Below are 16,926 nucleotides of genomic sequence, written 5' to 3' on the forward strand. Positions count from 1 at the left end.
GGGTCCTCTTCGAATTGTACCACTTTATCACTTTTACCACTTTACCAATTTTAGACAGGCATTTCCGTTTGCCTTGCCGACTTCCCGTGGTCGTAACACTTGACAAATGTACAATTTTAGTACCTACAAACATCGGCTTCTTTTGAAATTTGCTCTTGAATTTTAAACATAATTATGGAGCATATTTTCAACAAATATTCTTGAAATTAAATTCTAAGTTTCAAATTGTTAATAAATTGATAAAATTGGATTAGCCTTTAGCAACTAATGTCTGAGTGCTCAAATCAAGGGCTACTGTGTGTGACTTCACTTACTGTGAAGCATTTCAATACTTCCTGCCAATAGTCATTCTATCTACTTCTAAGATGTGATCAGACTTTGGAAGATACTAGTACAGCTACATTTGAGAGAGTTGAGATTTGATATTTGCCTTCGTCGTTATCTTTTCTATGACATTTTTTCCATTATTAAAGGAATGGATTTCGCGTACCGTAACATTTTAATAATTAGGCAAACATCTGTCCAGAATTTGAAAGTCTCATTTCAATCGGAAAAAACTCTAATTTCTTCTGCAGTGTTACGTGAGTGTATAGACAAACATAAATATCACAAACCTGAAAACAAAGCAAGGTTACAATCGATGAAATAACTCAAATAAAGCATCATGATTCAGAATTTCTTGAACAGACACGGTTTCAAAAGTACGAAAGCCGCAAAGAGCCATCGTACTTCGTGCTTCAAGTTTTCGTTTTTAAATTTAGACACCCCACCCTATTTCTCACTTCCAAATGTCGTGTCATGTGAATTTCTCACTTTGGAAAATATTCTAAAATAGGACTTTCCTATGAATTTCTCACTTCAAGATTTTGTCACCCCATAATTCCTATTTTCTTATGAATAAAGTACAGTATCAAGATGGCGGTGGTCAGGATTCATGTTCAAGGCGACTAAAACCACGTGTTTCGCGAATTATCAGGTAAGAATCGAATTTATTTTATCTTAAGTCATCTAATGTGTTCAATAATGCAGCCGTACCGACGGAGGTAAGGTTTTTAAAAGTTTGGACAAGTGATTGATCAAAGGTCAGTGATTCCGCCATAATTAATAATTCTCCCAATTATTTATTACCGAATATGGGGGGGGGGTCACTGAAATATCTAATACACCAAATCGTGTAAATATTGGTTCGATTTCTGCCTTAAAATCAATATCATCGAGGGAGATCAACTGGCAATTACACGATATAACGAGCTCTAACTTTAATCGTGCCGCGGTTGTAACCCCCCCCCCCCGAAAAAATGCAAGGCACATTAAGTTTGTTTCTTATCTGGCCTAATGGTCAATAAAGTGGGTCGAAAGAGTCACGCTTCCAGAGGAAAGGAAAAGTTTTTCAATGGAGACATAGCATTCTGAAAATGGTAAAATCATTGAGGTGTACAGATTTACAGATAACAACTCATAAACACGCACAGACAGAGAGAGTATGGAGTAGAAAAGAAAACAAACCCAGACAGCACAGGAAGTGAAATGATTTTATTTTAGAGATGGTGACAAATCTTGATATAGTTTTCCTATATTATGTTAAGGGGTGAACACTAGAGATACTGCAATACTTGCGACAATATATCCTTCCATATCACTCTTATTCACTTTGCAATCGTACAACAGCTTGAAAATCCTGGACAGTCAAATTAATTACACATTCAATCTAATCAAAGTATATTGAACAACTTTCTTCATTGAATTTGTCACAAAGCCTAGGAAAACTGATTGTATCGCTTGTCATTCACATAATAACAAAGCCGTCGAAATCACCTGAAATCCTCAGGTCAGTTGTAATATTTGAAACAAATTTGACGAATTTAAATTAAACGATTATAAAAAGTCGACAATATAATTAAACACCATCTCTATTAAGCAATCTCGAGTAAAAATCCCTACATGCTTTTTGCCAAAATTTCAGTGTTGACTTTCTTCAACGATTTTAGAGATCCGTAGACATAGTGTTGGGACATGTCAGTAGTGTAACGACTTGCTGGTGGACTTCGACCCAGAGATTCGGCCAGAGTGCGCGTCAAATCAGCTGAGTTACCACAACACAAACCAACATACTGCACACCGATGTCCTTACACTGCTCCGCAAACCAGGTGATATCATCATTGTTGCATCGTACACAATTCAGATTATTCGGGAACACACGTTTACCTGTCAACAATTAGAAAGACACCTATGATAGACGACATAGCATGAAAACAATAACGTCGACTTGAATAAACCATGTGGCTGTATGATCACTGTTATGTATTTGAAATGTATAAATAATAAATCAAACTTCAGTGAAATAAAATATTTACCACTTTTAGGGTCAGTGAGAGACTGGAACGAAGGTTCTTTCTCCGTTGTCCTGTACATCACTGGTAAGGCTGAGATAGGTATCTGAAAGAGGTAAGACTCTCATGTGACTCACAACTTAGCTACAGTTGTCTTCATAAGAAATTCAAGTTCTCCATTCCAAAGCACAGACTATGTGAAGTGTGTCATATGGAAAGTGGGTCACATTCATAATCTTCTTTTGTTCTTTCAAATTACTTTCCTTTGAATTTTCTTAGAATGACATAAACACTCTCACTACTGAGAAATCAAAACATATTTTAATCGAATAATAGGCGGATAACATGAACAGTACGTTGCCAGTGTCGAGATAGATACGTAACTCTATTGAAGTGGAATAGTATGAACACGATTGGAACTAATTTGGGATAATTGGATGGTGAAGCAATATCGATTTAATATACAAAGGTTATCTCATCTGCCTTTTGTTTTACGTTACACATTTGTTTTTATGAGTAATTTGTACTATTGCAACATTAAGCTATAGCGCACTTAACACTTTTGAGAAATTTGAAAAATATGAAAATCCAATTATCCCAAATTAGTTTCTATCGTGTTTATTACAGTAGCCTGAAAAATTTTGGTGTACTATTTTAGTTTTACTTGAGCCCCGTTATTGATGTGACCCTACGATGTCTGAATATACGATGGGTAAAATGCCATTCAACCACAGATCCTTGAGAAATTTTCTCCTATGGTCCATTATTAAAAATTGGCATCCTTCAAACAATTTCAACAAAAACCTTAAACTAGGTATTCTTGCCTTGCATTTATCCTTGATTTTCCTCACTATCGGTATAAGTGTTTCTGGACCTCGAGTACAGTTCACACCAACCACAGTCGCTCCTGCTTCTTCCAGTTTCTTACAAGCATCAGGGAATTTAACTCCGTCGAAGGTGGCGTCCTCTCCATCTACCTTGTGCAGGTGAGTTGCAATGTTTATTACAGCAGGCAAACCTACATACAGGCATCGTAAAATCAGTGACATATTCCAGACTAGATGAGAGTCGTTGTAGTGGTATTCCTAATAATGTGAAATGCAATCTACCTATACATTAACTTGACATGGTGTATTTTAATCGACCCCTTGAAAAACCAACAAATTGCTATGGTTACCTTTGCCATGCTCTTTGATCATTTCCAATGCAATCATAGCTTCGCCTAATGTACCGAACGTTTCTCCTACCATGAAGTCTGCTCCGCCCTCTACGGCCCATTCGATTTGTTCCTGAAAAGATATTTTTAAAAATCGAAGCTTTAATCATCGGATAGTCAGCAATATTTCTATTCACATTTCTTCTTGATCACGTGTTTGCATTGGTTTACCGTCACGACACGTAACATATATCCATTATCCGATAAGCGGAACAATATTTTGACTAACGATAAAAAGAACGCAATTTTCGCTGGCACACAAACCTTAAAGATATTTTTCACGTCTGGTATGCAACTCGGGTCATTCATGTCATAAATCGTTGTATTACAAATGTTTCCCGCCATCAGAGTTCCTGTCTCGTCTGCAACTTCACGGGCCATACGAAGAGCGTCCATGTTGATTTTTGCTAGGTCGTCTTCCCGCCCGACCACTCGCATCTTCTCGCGATGCGCGTAATACTAATAAGAAAATAAGAAATCATTTTGTCAAATACTTCAACCTTTTGAATGTGAGCTTGCACTAGGCATACATTTAAATCCATTTCCATCTATAGCCATACGGAAATTTTGTCATGTTGGGTCTAGTATTTTACAGACAGCGGGTGAAATCACAAACAGTGCTTTCAAGCATGTCAATTTCAATGAACATCAACAGCAGCGCTAACGTTGGCGTGTTTGTATTGATTTATATTCCATCAATCAATACTTCAATCAATCATTTAATCATTCATTCATTCGTTGGTTGATTCATTCATTCATTCATGTATATTTATCTCTGTTCATGAACAGAAACAGCCACAGCAACAACAAATGATCGCGATCCATGCGCCCTTGTGCTCAATGCCGCTGGTTGCCATAAAAGCGTAAACGATAGAGTCAAAGCTTTGTACCCATATACTGTAGAAATAAACGTTTAAGCTCAATGAACCATCATTCGCGGTTACATTTCGGCTCCGCTTGTAAATAGACAACGTTTTGAAAACAAAAGTCTAACAAATTAGTTTGTCTACTTATTGATTTCTACACCATTACTTGGTATTTCAGTTAGGAAGCCTTCAGTAATTACAGGGAGTTGGCCAGGGACAGGGTAAGGTTTTAGAAAACTGTCGACGTCCTCGTGCGACGGCCGCTTTTTTACAAATATGTCGGGAGTGTACTTTTTATAGAAGCCAATTTTATAACCTTAAGGTTATGGAAGATGATTTTCAAAACTTACCGGGATTCATTCTTGTGATATTTCCTGGAAAGGAAAATACCAGCAAAATACATGGATTCTTTGCAATCCATGTACGTAATTCACAAACTGAAGGGGATAATACACATCTTCAGTGTAAGGTTGTAGATGTATTTTAACACCGTGAAAAATAAGCATGTAGCTACAACACGGATGACTATTGAACAGGTTCATATAAAAAGAAATCTAGTTTATTATTATAGAATCACCGTACAATAAATTACCCACAATTCATGATGATGTTATTACTCTCAATGTACTGAACAGCTGTGACAATGACACTAACTGCATTAGTGAGAGTGACACAGAGTGTGGTAATACCATTTCTGACAATAGTGACAGAGATGCTGAAAATGACTGTGCCATCGCTGGTATGTTTTCAGATTTAGTACATCATGATGAGACAGAGGGGAGGGTCACATTGTAAAGAGTAGGATAGGGGAGGGTCACATTTTAGAGAGTAGAATAGGGGAGGGTCACATTTTACAGAACGGCTTAGACCTGAAAACCCCAGGCTCACCCATTCCTAATATAACTGAAGGTTCCCTAAGATATACGGTCAGAGGACGTTTTCTGTTTGTTCGCCCGCACTCTGAAATTTGCCGTTTGATACTAAGGCAACAAAAACTGTTGACAGTTTTTAACATAATTTGAAAGCTTACCTTTTAACTCAGTTCAATTCGTAGTTTTATTCGGCTTCATTTCGTCAATTTTATTGCTTTATCAGATATTGTTTCTTTTTAGCTTAATGTGTGGTTGTATTTTTTTATTCTTTAGTCTATTATGTACAATTTGCTACTGATCATGTGGTAATAGATCGACATATGTATGGTTAGCTAAAGCGAACAACATAAACTATGGTATCACGGTAATGCAAATTAGATTGTGTTTGTATTCGCTGTTAAGGCTACTCTACAGCCACAACAAGGATTAGAATAACTTGAGTTACCGTAAAAGCCAAGACGACATCACTGCCAGCATGTACAAATTCTCTGTAGGTATTCTTCACCAACTCTGGATATTCTAACACCACTTCAGGAACAAAGGCACCAGCTCTTAGATAGCCACGACGTTGAAACTCAAACAGATAACCTTCGGCCGCAATGATTGTCTCCCCATCTTTTAATCTCTCTTTTAGTCCTAGTGCAGATTAAGGCAACAAAGAAGATATGTTTCTGTTCAGTGATATGACATGCTGTAATTGCTGATGTTTTCGTTGAATATATTATTTACTAGGCCCTGCTTATCTCTATCTGTTTGCAGGAATGAGAATACGCAGTTGCTTTGGTCAGACGAGTTCCAGTCTATGGAAGCTTTGTAATTATATTTTTATTCAGTCTGTGATCCAACGGGCTAAAGCCTAATTACAGGATGAGGTACCAACTAGCCATAACCCAGTGGAGCGATGAGGGCACAACGCGATAGAATCTCGAACTCGCCATTTGTTCTAGCGACATGCATGGCAGCGGTACGCGAACGCTGATCAGATATGACCAAATATGGAAAACCGAGTAGACCACTTTGATTAATAAAATGAACAAACAAACAAGCTAATAATTTAGGAGTAATCTCAAAACACTGTGACCTTTCCTTTTTAATCATATCTTATATTCATATCTCTTCTTTGGACTTTGTACATGTTATGAATTGGTCAGGGTAACAATTGATTGAAGTATTTCAACGCTACCATCATAAGAACAAAAAAATCAATAGAAATATCCCGGATAGGTTAAGGTATGCGTGTGTACACAGGCCTCACAAGTATTATTCTATAATTAGGATGTTTAATGGACAAATGCCACTTTTTGCAATGTATACCGATAATGAAAATGCACTATTAAAGATCAAACGGTAGAATAAATCGTCTGACTGTTCGAAAAGAAGCCTCAGGTTTGCATCAAGCACCTCAATTGATATATTGAAAGCTGTATGCTCTGGCTGTAGTCTTTGTCATTGCTTACTTTAATAGCACTAAAAGACCATGAATAAATGATATAAATGGTAAAACTTTCAGATGTTTCACAACAAACACTTGTGTTAAACGTCAACATCTGAAATCAGATACTTATTAATATCAGCATACCAATTGAAGAAAGCACGAATAAATGAGCAATTGTAGCTTTAAGTGTTTCGTTGTGAAACGTTGGTTCAACATTTGTTTTATTTTGTCTCGTCTAAAGGACTGTGAGTCATTCTCAAGAATGTAGCTAAACAAATGACCATATGACTTCAACAGTGTCCCATTTTAGGGCAGGTATTTCAGACTCCCGTTTACCCTCAGCTTAGGGAGCCTGCGTTAAGCACCGGGTCATGTGTAAGGTCAAGGACATGTCAGATGTCTTTACAAACGCCTGTGTTTACTTCATTTTCACGGAAGAGGTTTGTTCTGGAAGCTAAAAGAATTATCAGAATGACTTCCAAAGCGTCTATGCTTGGTATGCGTTAATTATGATAGACCTTTTACATTCAGATTGTAGTTTTAGATCAGTAGCAGATATAGCGCGACCCTTTATATCTAATCTTTAAAGTCACCCGAGCAGAGCAGTAGACTTCGATCTTTCTTCAAGAAAATACGTCTATTTCTCTTCAGTCGCTTGTTGACTTGTCGCCTGACGCAGATTTCACCAAAACCAAACTTGTCCGTCTTTTGGACCTTTGAGTTACACTGTTAAGTGAATCATGAATGCAAGAGTGTAATAATACAAACCTTTCACCTTGCCTTTCATAGCACCAGCCATTTCAATGAGAGTTCGGCGAAGACACTTTAGACGAGTGCAGTAGAAGATTGTGCTTTTACACTCGGCACCTTGATCCAATGATAACGTAATATGCACAGCGCCCCACGCGGGGGAGTTTTTCAGTCCCCGCGGACGAAATCCGGCGGGGACTTATAGATTGGGTCCCGTCCCTCCGTGCGTCCGTGCGTCCGTCCGTCCGTCCGCCCGTCCGATCGGAGCCGTTTCTCAGACACTGCTGCTGAACCAATTTTGTTCAAACTTGGCACAAAGGCATAGCACTATGACCTACAGATGCACATCGATTTATTTTGCGATACGATTCAATATGGCCGTAAGGTGGCCATATTTTTGCGATTTTCATGTCTTTAAACCATAACTCAAATGTCCTTGAACTGATTGTGTTCAAACTTGGCACAAAGGCATAACACTATGGCCTACATATGCATGTTGAATTATATTGCAATACAATCCAATATGGGCGTTAGGCGGCCATTTTGTTTGCGATTTTTCGTGTCTTTGAACCATAACTCAAATATCCTTGAACCGATTTTGTTCAAACATGGCACAAAGGCAAAGCACTATGGCATACATATGCATGTATCAATTAACCTTGCGATAGGAGCCAATATGGCTGCAGAACTGCCATTTTGTTGGAATTTTGCATGTCTTTGAAGCTTAATTCAAAGGTCATTACACTGATTTTGTCCAAACTTGGCACAAAATTCATGTACTATAGCATACATATGCATGTCAATGTACTTCTTGACATGTTCCAATATTGTTGCCAGATTGTCATTTTCCCCCAATATCGCTGCCAGATGGTCATTTTTGGATTTCTTCATGTCTTTGAGGCTTAATCATATGCAAATATTCCTTATCCAATGTTGTTGAGACTTGGTACAAAGATAAAGTACTATGGCATACATATGCATGTCTACTAATTTTGTGCTATGATCCATATAGTCAATAGACAGCCATTTGATTTCAATTTTGGTGTGATTTTTTATGTCTTTGAAACATAAACATAGGTCACTGTCCTTCGATGGACTGATTTTGTTTAAACGTGATATGGCTGCATTCTTGTGCACATTAATTTGTTTCATTATATGATCCGAAATGGCTGATTACAACAACATACCCGATCCCATACCATTTCTAAAAACTCCACCAAACCGTGTGTATAGTATGTGCCATCATGACACTAGAGGCAGTGAGGGCATCGTTGTGTGTGATGTAATCAAAAGTTCCTTCAATGGTCATTACCAGCAGAGATGAGTCAATTTTATTGAACGTTGCTCAGATTACATTATTATGCAAGTCACAGGCCTGATGCACCCGTTGCATCAATGTCATTCCACAGCGACCTAGACCACAGCTACCTAGACACCAAAGATTGTAACAAAATGGACAAGCGGGGACTCTGTCATCCACGATGACTTGTCAGTTCAGGTAATCGACTGAATTGAGCAGCGATTAGAATTGGAACATTGGTTCTGACTTACTGGATTTAGACTGTCAACAGTCCTTTGTGCCTTTTCTGTCTCTTATTGGTGTAGTCTCTCTCACATACTACGATGGGGGAATCGCAAGCGTAGCGCCTAAGGCGCGAGTTGGGCATTCCGAAAGCATACACTTGCGACCCCCCACCCCCATCGTCGTATTTACGAGAGGCTACACCAATAAGAGACAGAAAAGGCAAAAATTACTGTCGACAGTCTAGTTCTGACTATGCCCATTGACTACCCTCGCCAGTGGACAAAACCCCAAGATATGAACGTATATGTGCTTGTATCTGACTGTTGGTTTCAGAGAAAATGGGTTTTGATGGAAAATGAGGAGAAAATTTTCCCAATGCAAATTTTGTCACCATTAGAAATATCTAAGATATCCTCCCAAGCATGACGATCGGACTTACAGACACAACCTTCAAAACCAGATACACTTATCATAAGTATGTATTCAATGAACCGAAACATAGAAAAAGAGCTACAACACATGATGACCTATCATTGACAGAGCCTTGCCCTATTCAACTAAAACAAAATGCGATAACAAATAAAATAATGAAAAACTCCACATAATATTTTCTGACAAGCAACTGACTCTAATGTAAATAACCATTATGAACTCTGTTGGGAAGAATACAATTTTCAATTTTCGAAGAACTAAGACGGTGAAAATGTTAGCTACTCCAAGACCTTTAAAATGAACCCAACAATAACAGAAAGGAATTGTAAAAGTTTGGGAGTCCGAATATCTGTCTGAAGGCACATTCTACCTTAGGCCTATAACTGCGTTTGACACGAGAATTTAAATTGTTGAGCGAAGAATGGAATAAGTGTATTTGTCTCAAAAGAAGACCTTCCATGATTGTCGTATTTATTCATATGACGACGCAATTTCTAGAGACATGGAAGAGACCTCTACACAAAAAATTGTGTTTAGTAATAGTTAATCGACACTCTCTGGTAGCGCTCTCACAAATGTGATGAAATTGCTACTTCTCGAGATCTCGCAAAGCCACTAACACTATCTCAAAGCTATGAGGCCCTGCCTTGGAAAGCTACTTCTGAGTGTTGAATAATGATCAAGATAACTCAATGCGAATAATCGATTACTACAAGGGATTAGGTCATGTGATCGTGGTACCGGAATAAGAAGCAAAAATGACGGGGGAAAATTTGGAAGATTCCTTTGGTGCTTTAGGAGAAAACCAGGACTCGTTCTTGACTCTTGTCAGCTGTTTAGCATTGTGTAAGTACAACAAGCCTCTTGCATCATGCTACATTTCAAGTGAACGCACACAATATGCTTTCATTTCAGATCCCATGTCACCATGTCACCATCGTCGTTGAATTTCGCTGAACTTTTCTTCGACCACACTCAATTGCTTCTCTTGTCTATTCACTTGAAAAACAAGAAAGAGTGATTTATGACTGGGGTTACAATCTTCCGATTGCAATAATTTTGAAAACTATGACTTTTGAATAATAATATCGATAATAGCCAACGGACTTTACAATTTAAGAATGTCCAGTGGTCGTAGTTGACTGCATGGTACAATTAATGATATTGATTTTTTGTGGTAAACTGTATAAGGCCTGAATACAACGGAATGGTCATTTATTATTCATCTGACTTTTACAACAATTTTGTACCCAACTAGGTGACTGAGAGTTCCGCTGAAAGTTGTCAAACGTTTCGTCGATTCAATAACATTGTACCATGATTATCGCCAAACTTAACGCACTGATATGATTGCCATGATTGACTAAGATGTCGCTATTTATTGTCAAGGGACAGAGAAATATAGTTTCATTCTGAGAGCTGTTGTTACTTACAATACTAATATATCTTGCTTTTGTTTCAGTCATACAATGTGGATTTGCGCTTTTGGAAGCAGGCTTGGTACAGTCTAAGAATACGACCAATATTCTAACAAGACACCTTGTTTGTATTAGTAAGTAGTGGTATTGAAATACTTTATTTAAAAGTAAACAACTCATTATCGTTATATTTCGCAGTAATATTTACAATTTCAGCAAATTTGTTGTACAAATTTTAGAGGCTATGATAAAGATAAAGACCATAATGATTTGCAAAAATTGCCGTGGAGCGGAATGATGTCATGTAGATAGATTTGTTTGATGTCATGTAGAGTTCTGCATGCCAATACACAGAGATACGAATATAGGGATAAGCATTTGTTACATTACTCCTTCAGTTTATCGTTATTATTTTAGTGCTGTCTCTATTTTTAAAAAAGCTTCCTAGGTGCTTGCGTGTGTTCTTAAATTGCACAAATACCACAGTAATACCATAGTGGTGTATTCTTGCAGGTATCTGTGCATCCGTGTACTTCGCCTGTGGCTATGCATTTGCATTTGGTCCGGGCAATATCTTTGTCGGATACGATTATTTCTTCATGAAAAATCTCCCCGACAGACAGTTTTCACACTGGCTAAGTCAGTTCGTTTACGTCGTCACCACAACGACTATTGTGGCAGGAGCAGTGGCCGGAAGAGTACAGTTTACAGGGTATATCGTTTACAGCGTTTCAATAGCAGGTAAACTCGAAAATCATGTAGTCTTTGACTGTGTTGTGTGATCATCGCCAATATGTGAAAAGCGTTGTGGCCACACATCGGTAAAGCATTTTTGCAAAAGTTACATTTGATCTCAAACCATCTCATAAAAATGCTAGAAGATATAGCTAATGGGGCTTTAGGCCTAACTCATCTCCGACTTTCCATATGTGAGAAACATGTTCTTCATCGCAACGCAAAGTTAACACACAACCATAATCTAGCGCACACATACGTTGTGGCGTCCAGTTGTGAATGAAAAATTTCTCATGGCCACGAAATAGTGACGAAATTCTATACTGTATACATCATGCACGACCCGTTATATATATTCATTTTTATTGTTACCTTACAGGCGTTGTCCAACCAATCGCCACTCATTGGGCATGGACGTATCAAGGATGGCTCGTCAGTAAAGCCCCTGGAGATGAACTAAAATACCAGGTGTGCGTCCCATGATATCAACTTTTAACATCTGTCGACGTCTCTTTTGGAAAATTCTCAACAGTTCCATGAATAACTTACCTGCGCTTGTATTGATATTCTACTCATTGTAGCCTATACGAACGAACGATTTTTCAAATCTAAACACATTCTAAAATAATTACTGTCATCTCTTGCGCGTGCCAACTGTGCTAAATGGCGATTAGGCCTATAGCTCTGTTACTTTCATATCTTGACCAATCAGATCGCTGTGTTTTCGCAATCAATGTAATAATATAATCCATAATGTTTTACTCTATAGGAATTATTGTTATCCTCAAAAGATTTAAAGACTGCGATGGCAGAAGGGGTTCAAAATAACTGAGCATCATCTGTTTCGATGTAGGATTTTGCTGGTGGTGGTGTGGTTCATGTCGTTGGTGGAGCTGTTGGCTTGATTGGAACAGCTGTTGTTGGTCCACGTCTTGGTCGATTTCAGAGTGTCAACAAACCTCAAGTCATCACGAAACCTGAGCGATCGACTCAAGTATGTGTCTTGGCTGCTATGGTCAAAATTACCAGTACATGAATTGATACGGAAAGCAGACTTTTTGAAATATTTCAGGGTAAACCGGCTGTTACCTGCTCCAGCCACGGCCTGTATATTGCCTTGTCAGGGACCAGAGATGATGCAAGTGCCAAGTAGACCTTGTCATAAAATAGTAGTAGCCGTCATACATCATATATAGCTATTACAGTCTCTTTATTTTTTATGTGTTTTGCTTTGTTTTGTTTTGCGAGTTCGTTCAAAAACACTCGTTTTTGTAGTGATGTTGAATGAAGAAAAAATGATGATAATGATAATTAGAAGATAACAATGATGATAGTAGTGATAGTCACCACAGCGATAGTAATGGTGGTCACAATAAAATTAGCATTGTTTCTTGTGAAGATACTGACAAGGCTGAAAGTCAGATGAGATACGCTAAACTTTGAATTGTGAACCGATATTTCTTTCAGGGAACGTAAATATTATAAAAATGATTCTTTAGAATTCTTTAGAGTTTGTGAGAACTGTTAAAGAAGAAATAAGTGACCATGGGGGTAATTACAACAGATAGTTTTGCAATAAATTGTCGAGTTACTTAATAATTCCTTTCGCAAGGGAACTTCAAAGCCTTGCCAGATCTCGAGGACTCAGAAATTTCTTTAAGAACAGTTGTAAAAGAAATGGAGACAAAATTAACTCTCTGTTGGCTTTAACACTCAGTACTCACGCGATTTTATTGTTTATACTCTCAGCGCACTTCAATCGGCGGTGTCATCATCATGCTTGGTATGTTTGCCTTGAACTGTGGAGGAAAATTAAACGCCCCTCAAGTACATGATGGTTCTGATGACATACCATTGGTGTTTATCAATACTTTACTGTCAGGTTGCTTTGCATCCATGACGGCACTGACCTTGAAGAAAAGTCAGCTTGGTAGAATGCATGCAACGTCGTCGTTGATAGTGACCATCAACGGTGCACTCACCGGCATGGTACGGTATTCTTAAGTTGACTTTCATTTGAAATCAAATATTGTGATAAGTTTTTACACAGTAAAAATGAAAGACACTACTGGGCAACCCAACATGGAGAACACGGAGAAGCGCAGTGAAATTGAACCCATTTCGGAATCCACGACGTATTGTCCTGTTGTCGCCGATATAACAACAGGGAATCAGCGCCACGGTGAAGCCGTGAGCCGTGGTGATGATGCACCGGTTACCAAAAAATCTCGTCCACAACCACACGCAGGCTACCAAGAGCAGTTGGAGACTGAATATCCATGGTTACGTTTGATGTATAAATATAAATGTATAAAATTTGAACACTGTTATTGCCTGGATTAGCTGCAATAACTCTAACCTGTTGGGTTGCCCGATGTTTTTTTTACGGTTGCATGTATACCCTTCACTGTTAGGTTTCAGCATGTTTGAAACACAGCCCAGTTTTTCAAGTTGTTCGTTGAACTGTTTTCATTCAAATAATGTTACATGTACATCGTACAATCCGCATTGGTATTGTAGATTTATTGAACGGCTCATCGTATTTTGTAGTCAGGCTTTTCACCAATCGAGTGCGGAAGTGAAATTGCCCATGCAAATACAGCCATTACTCAATTTTAGCAGACTGATGCATATGCCGTACGCGAGGAGAAAAAAGTTACTGCGAACACTGACAGGTATTGTTAGTTATCATCTTATTTTCTTAGAACTGTTTTCTAAAGACCAAGAAAGACCAGATATTTTATCAAACAACTCAATAAGTCCAATTGAGGTGTACACCAATACTCTACTTCTATGTTCAATGCTCTTGTAGGTATCAATTTCTGCTGGTTGTAACTCTATGCAACCTTGGTGTGCAATCCTGACTGGTTTGGTCTCTGGAATCACTTACTTTGCATGGAGTAAATTCATAGATGCAATCAAGGTTGACGACCCAGTTGATGCTATTGCCGGTGAGTATCTATACGTGCCCACTTTGGACGCTTAAGCTTGGATCTGTTGGATTATCTATCAAGAGATTGGTTTTAATCAGTATCTCTATATTAAATATAAGAACAAGGCCAACCAACCATCAAATCAATAATGAACCACAGTTTAACAGACAATAGCTATTTTGTTTGTAGTTCATCTAGGTGGAGGATTCTGGGGCCTATGCGCTGTATCCCTCTTCACAAAGGGTAATGGTGTGGTATTCACGTTCAGCTCCAATGCATGGAGGGTAAGAAATAAACTGTCTTCTTTCATTCTTTAAAGTCATTTGAGAGCAACAATTCTGTGTCCAGAGAATGTTTATTTTCCCAAGGGTATGTCCTGATAAAAGGGCAGAACATAATGATTTCGTTTGGGTTTTCTTACATTTCAGTCATTTGGATGGAATATTACAGGAGGTTTTGTCATGATGGTATGGTCAATGGTGTTATCATTAGCAATCTTTGGATCCTTACATCTCTGTAAACGTCTGCGTATCACATTGAATTGTGAACTGACAGGTAATGCAATCATACTTGTCTCTATGGCATATGATATCACTCCTACGATGGCATTGTCTCCGTAAACTATGCCGACAATTCTCTATAGTTGTGTGTAGGAAATTGACAACCTCTCTGAAAAATGTTGAAAATGTAGCGTATAGTGTCATCTTTGGAATCTTCTAGACTATCCACAAAATCTACTTTCGAAAATCTCGATGTATTAGTCTCGTATCACGGCTTCCACTAGCAATGCAAGCACAGATCAGGAAATAATGTTCACACACACGTATAAGCATACATGAAAACACATAAAGTAACAAATATGGTTACGAACAATACTGTGATGGATAAATACAGATTGGTACAGCATCACTGTCAGAATAAGACAAATGATGATACACACAAATATAAGCTTAAGGCCTGTGGCAACCATCGCATTCACAACTTACGAATGTAGAAACAAAGGATAATTACCGAGTTTGCAAGGTGCACTAAATGAATTTCATTTTATCAGGTTTAAACATAAACAGAGAAGAAGTGCCCGTCTATATAGGTTCAAACTTTGGCGTTGAATGGGGACGCCACTTAGCCGATCACCATGAGCTGGAATTGGTAAGCGTTAATTACAATACAGACCATTTGAAGGTTGGAGATGATTCGGAAAGCAGCTCTACTAAAGGTATGGCAATAGGTCCGTCAGTTGATACATTGCGTTTATTATAGATTGATGTTTCATTTCACGAGTTATTACCCTATCGTAATCTATATCAATCTCAAAAATGAATCTGCCATTGATCCGGAACACATGTGATGTCTTCGCCAGGTGACTGTGTACCGTTCGGTGCACGTGTGATTTCGAATCCACATCGAGAATTTACTGAATTAGGAGATTCGACAAGGAACAGTTGTTGTACTCATACTCAAATGTTAATGTCAATTTTCAGACCAAACCCATCCTGAAGAAAATACGACATGTATGACAATAGGAAATCTGCATAAAATGAATGGTTTGACCAATACCGTGACTAACTCATGAAGGTGTGATGACGTCATGTGAACCTATCAACATTTACAATGTATATCATTCACCGCCAGTTACGTCATCGCATACTGTCTGATAGAAATGGTTCAACACGCCATAATCTGCATCATGGCAAGTTCTCCGGGTACCATACTGACCACAGGACATAAGTGCACCTCCGAAATGTGTCCTCGATGTTTCTCGACAGTCTGTCATACAGCTTGTAGTTAAGATACAGTTTACGGACGACCAAAATTGACTTACTCCTGGTGGCAAAGCAACATCGACTGCAAAATGACACTGTCAGTTTCTAATAAAGTGCTTTCTTTACTTTAATAGGACATTTTATGTGATAAATGTATTAACTCGTCAAACTGTACGATACAAATCCACAATTTGGTTGCAACCTTTCTGTAGTGTTTTATGTCAAGTACGCAATTACGTAATATAATTTTATCACAACTCATTATCTTCAATAATTAACAAATCGGAAGATCGGAAAAGTAGAATTTTCAAATGATTTGATACAGTAATAAACTATGCACACTGGTAATGTTTTGTAAGTTTTTTTTATGTAATTGAAAACTTCACATGTTGTATCCAAAGCCATAAAGTTTGCCATTCCTGGTGACAAAGAACGTGTCTTAGCGAATAATAATTAAACGACAGTATTCTTTAAAATTGAGGGTATTTTTTATAGATTGATAATTCGATTATAATCGACTTACGTCTGTTGTAATTTGTGTCGAGAAAAATCGCCCTCACAAGTTCAAACAGACAATGACGCAAGGTAGCCAGGTGATATCAGTCATGCAGAGTACCTCATAATATATTCACTAGTAACAATGCTTTACC

The 16,926-nt window shown here is 38.1% G+C and overlaps 2 protein-coding genes across 3 annotated transcripts; one reads left to right on the forward strand and one right to left on the reverse strand.

Moving 5' to 3' along the window:
- Positions 1-1,518: 1,518 nt before the first annotated feature.
- Positions 1,519-7,592, reverse strand: LOC139141733 (betaine--homocysteine S-methyltransferase 1-like). The gene is made up of 7 exons (XM_070711359.1): positions 7,489-7,592; positions 5,731-5,921; positions 3,812-4,006; positions 3,509-3,620; positions 3,156-3,349; positions 2,356-2,437; positions 1,519-2,206 (listed from the first exon to the last, which is right to left on the reverse strand). The coding sequence occupies exons 1-7, from the start codon at positions 7,517-7,519 to the stop codon at positions 1,938-1,940; spliced, it is 1,074 nt and encodes a 357-aa protein (XP_070567460.1). The 5' UTR covers positions 7,520-7,592; the 3' UTR covers positions 1,519-1,937.
- A 2,557-nt stretch (positions 7,593-10,149) lies between these two features.
- On the forward strand, positions 10,150-16,412 carry LOC139141763 (putative ammonium transporter 1). Of its 2 annotated transcripts, XM_070711408.1 has the most exons (11): positions 10,150-10,273; positions 10,890-10,979; positions 11,359-11,586; positions 11,960-12,048; positions 12,434-12,574; positions 13,330-13,569; positions 14,393-14,531; positions 14,703-14,797; positions 14,942-15,068; positions 15,565-15,729; positions 15,995-16,412. In XM_070711408.1, the coding sequence occupies exons 1-11, from the start codon at positions 10,186-10,188 to the stop codon at positions 16,084-16,086; spliced, it is 1,494 nt and encodes a 497-aa protein (XP_070567509.1). In that variant the 5' UTR covers positions 10,150-10,185; the 3' UTR covers positions 16,087-16,412. The 2 variants fall into 2 exon arrangements, with proteins under 2 accessions (XP_070567509.1, XP_070567510.1); XM_070711409.1 differs by lacking the exon at positions 13,330-13,569.
- Positions 16,413-16,926: the final 514 nt, after the last annotated feature.

This window comes from Ptychodera flava, chromosome 10 (genome assembly GCF_041260155.1).
Source record: "Ptychodera flava strain L36383 chromosome 10, AS_Pfla_20210202, whole genome shotgun sequence".
NCBI lineage: Eukaryota > Metazoa > Hemichordata > Enteropneusta > Ptychoderidae > Ptychodera > Ptychodera flava.

Bases quoted from the DNA above. Each gene is read 5' to 3' on its own strand.
- LOC139141733 (XM_070711359.1), bottom strand. From the start codon at position 7,519: ATGGCTGGTGCTATGAAAGGCAAGGTGAAAG. The intron at 5,922-7,488 runs GTTTGTATTATT...AATCTGCACTAG, and splicing joins TATGAAAGGCAAGGTGAAAG to GACTAAAAGAGAGATTAAAA. The intron at 2,438-3,155 runs GCAAGAATACCT...TACCTCTTTCAG, and splicing joins AAATCAAGGATAAATGCAAG to ATACCTATCTCAGCCTTACC.
- LOC139141763 (XM_070711408.1), top strand. From the start codon at position 10,186: ATGACGGGGGAAAATTTGGAAGATTCCTTTGGTGCTTTAGGAGAAAAC. The intron at 12,575-13,329 runs GTATGTGTCTTG...TTATACTCTCAG, and splicing joins AACCTGAGCGATCGACTCAA to CGCACTTCAATCGGCGGTGT. The intron at 15,730-15,994 runs GTATGGCAATAG...GTCAATTTTCAG, and splicing joins GGAAAGCAGCTCTACTAAAG to ACCAAACCCATCCTGAAGAA.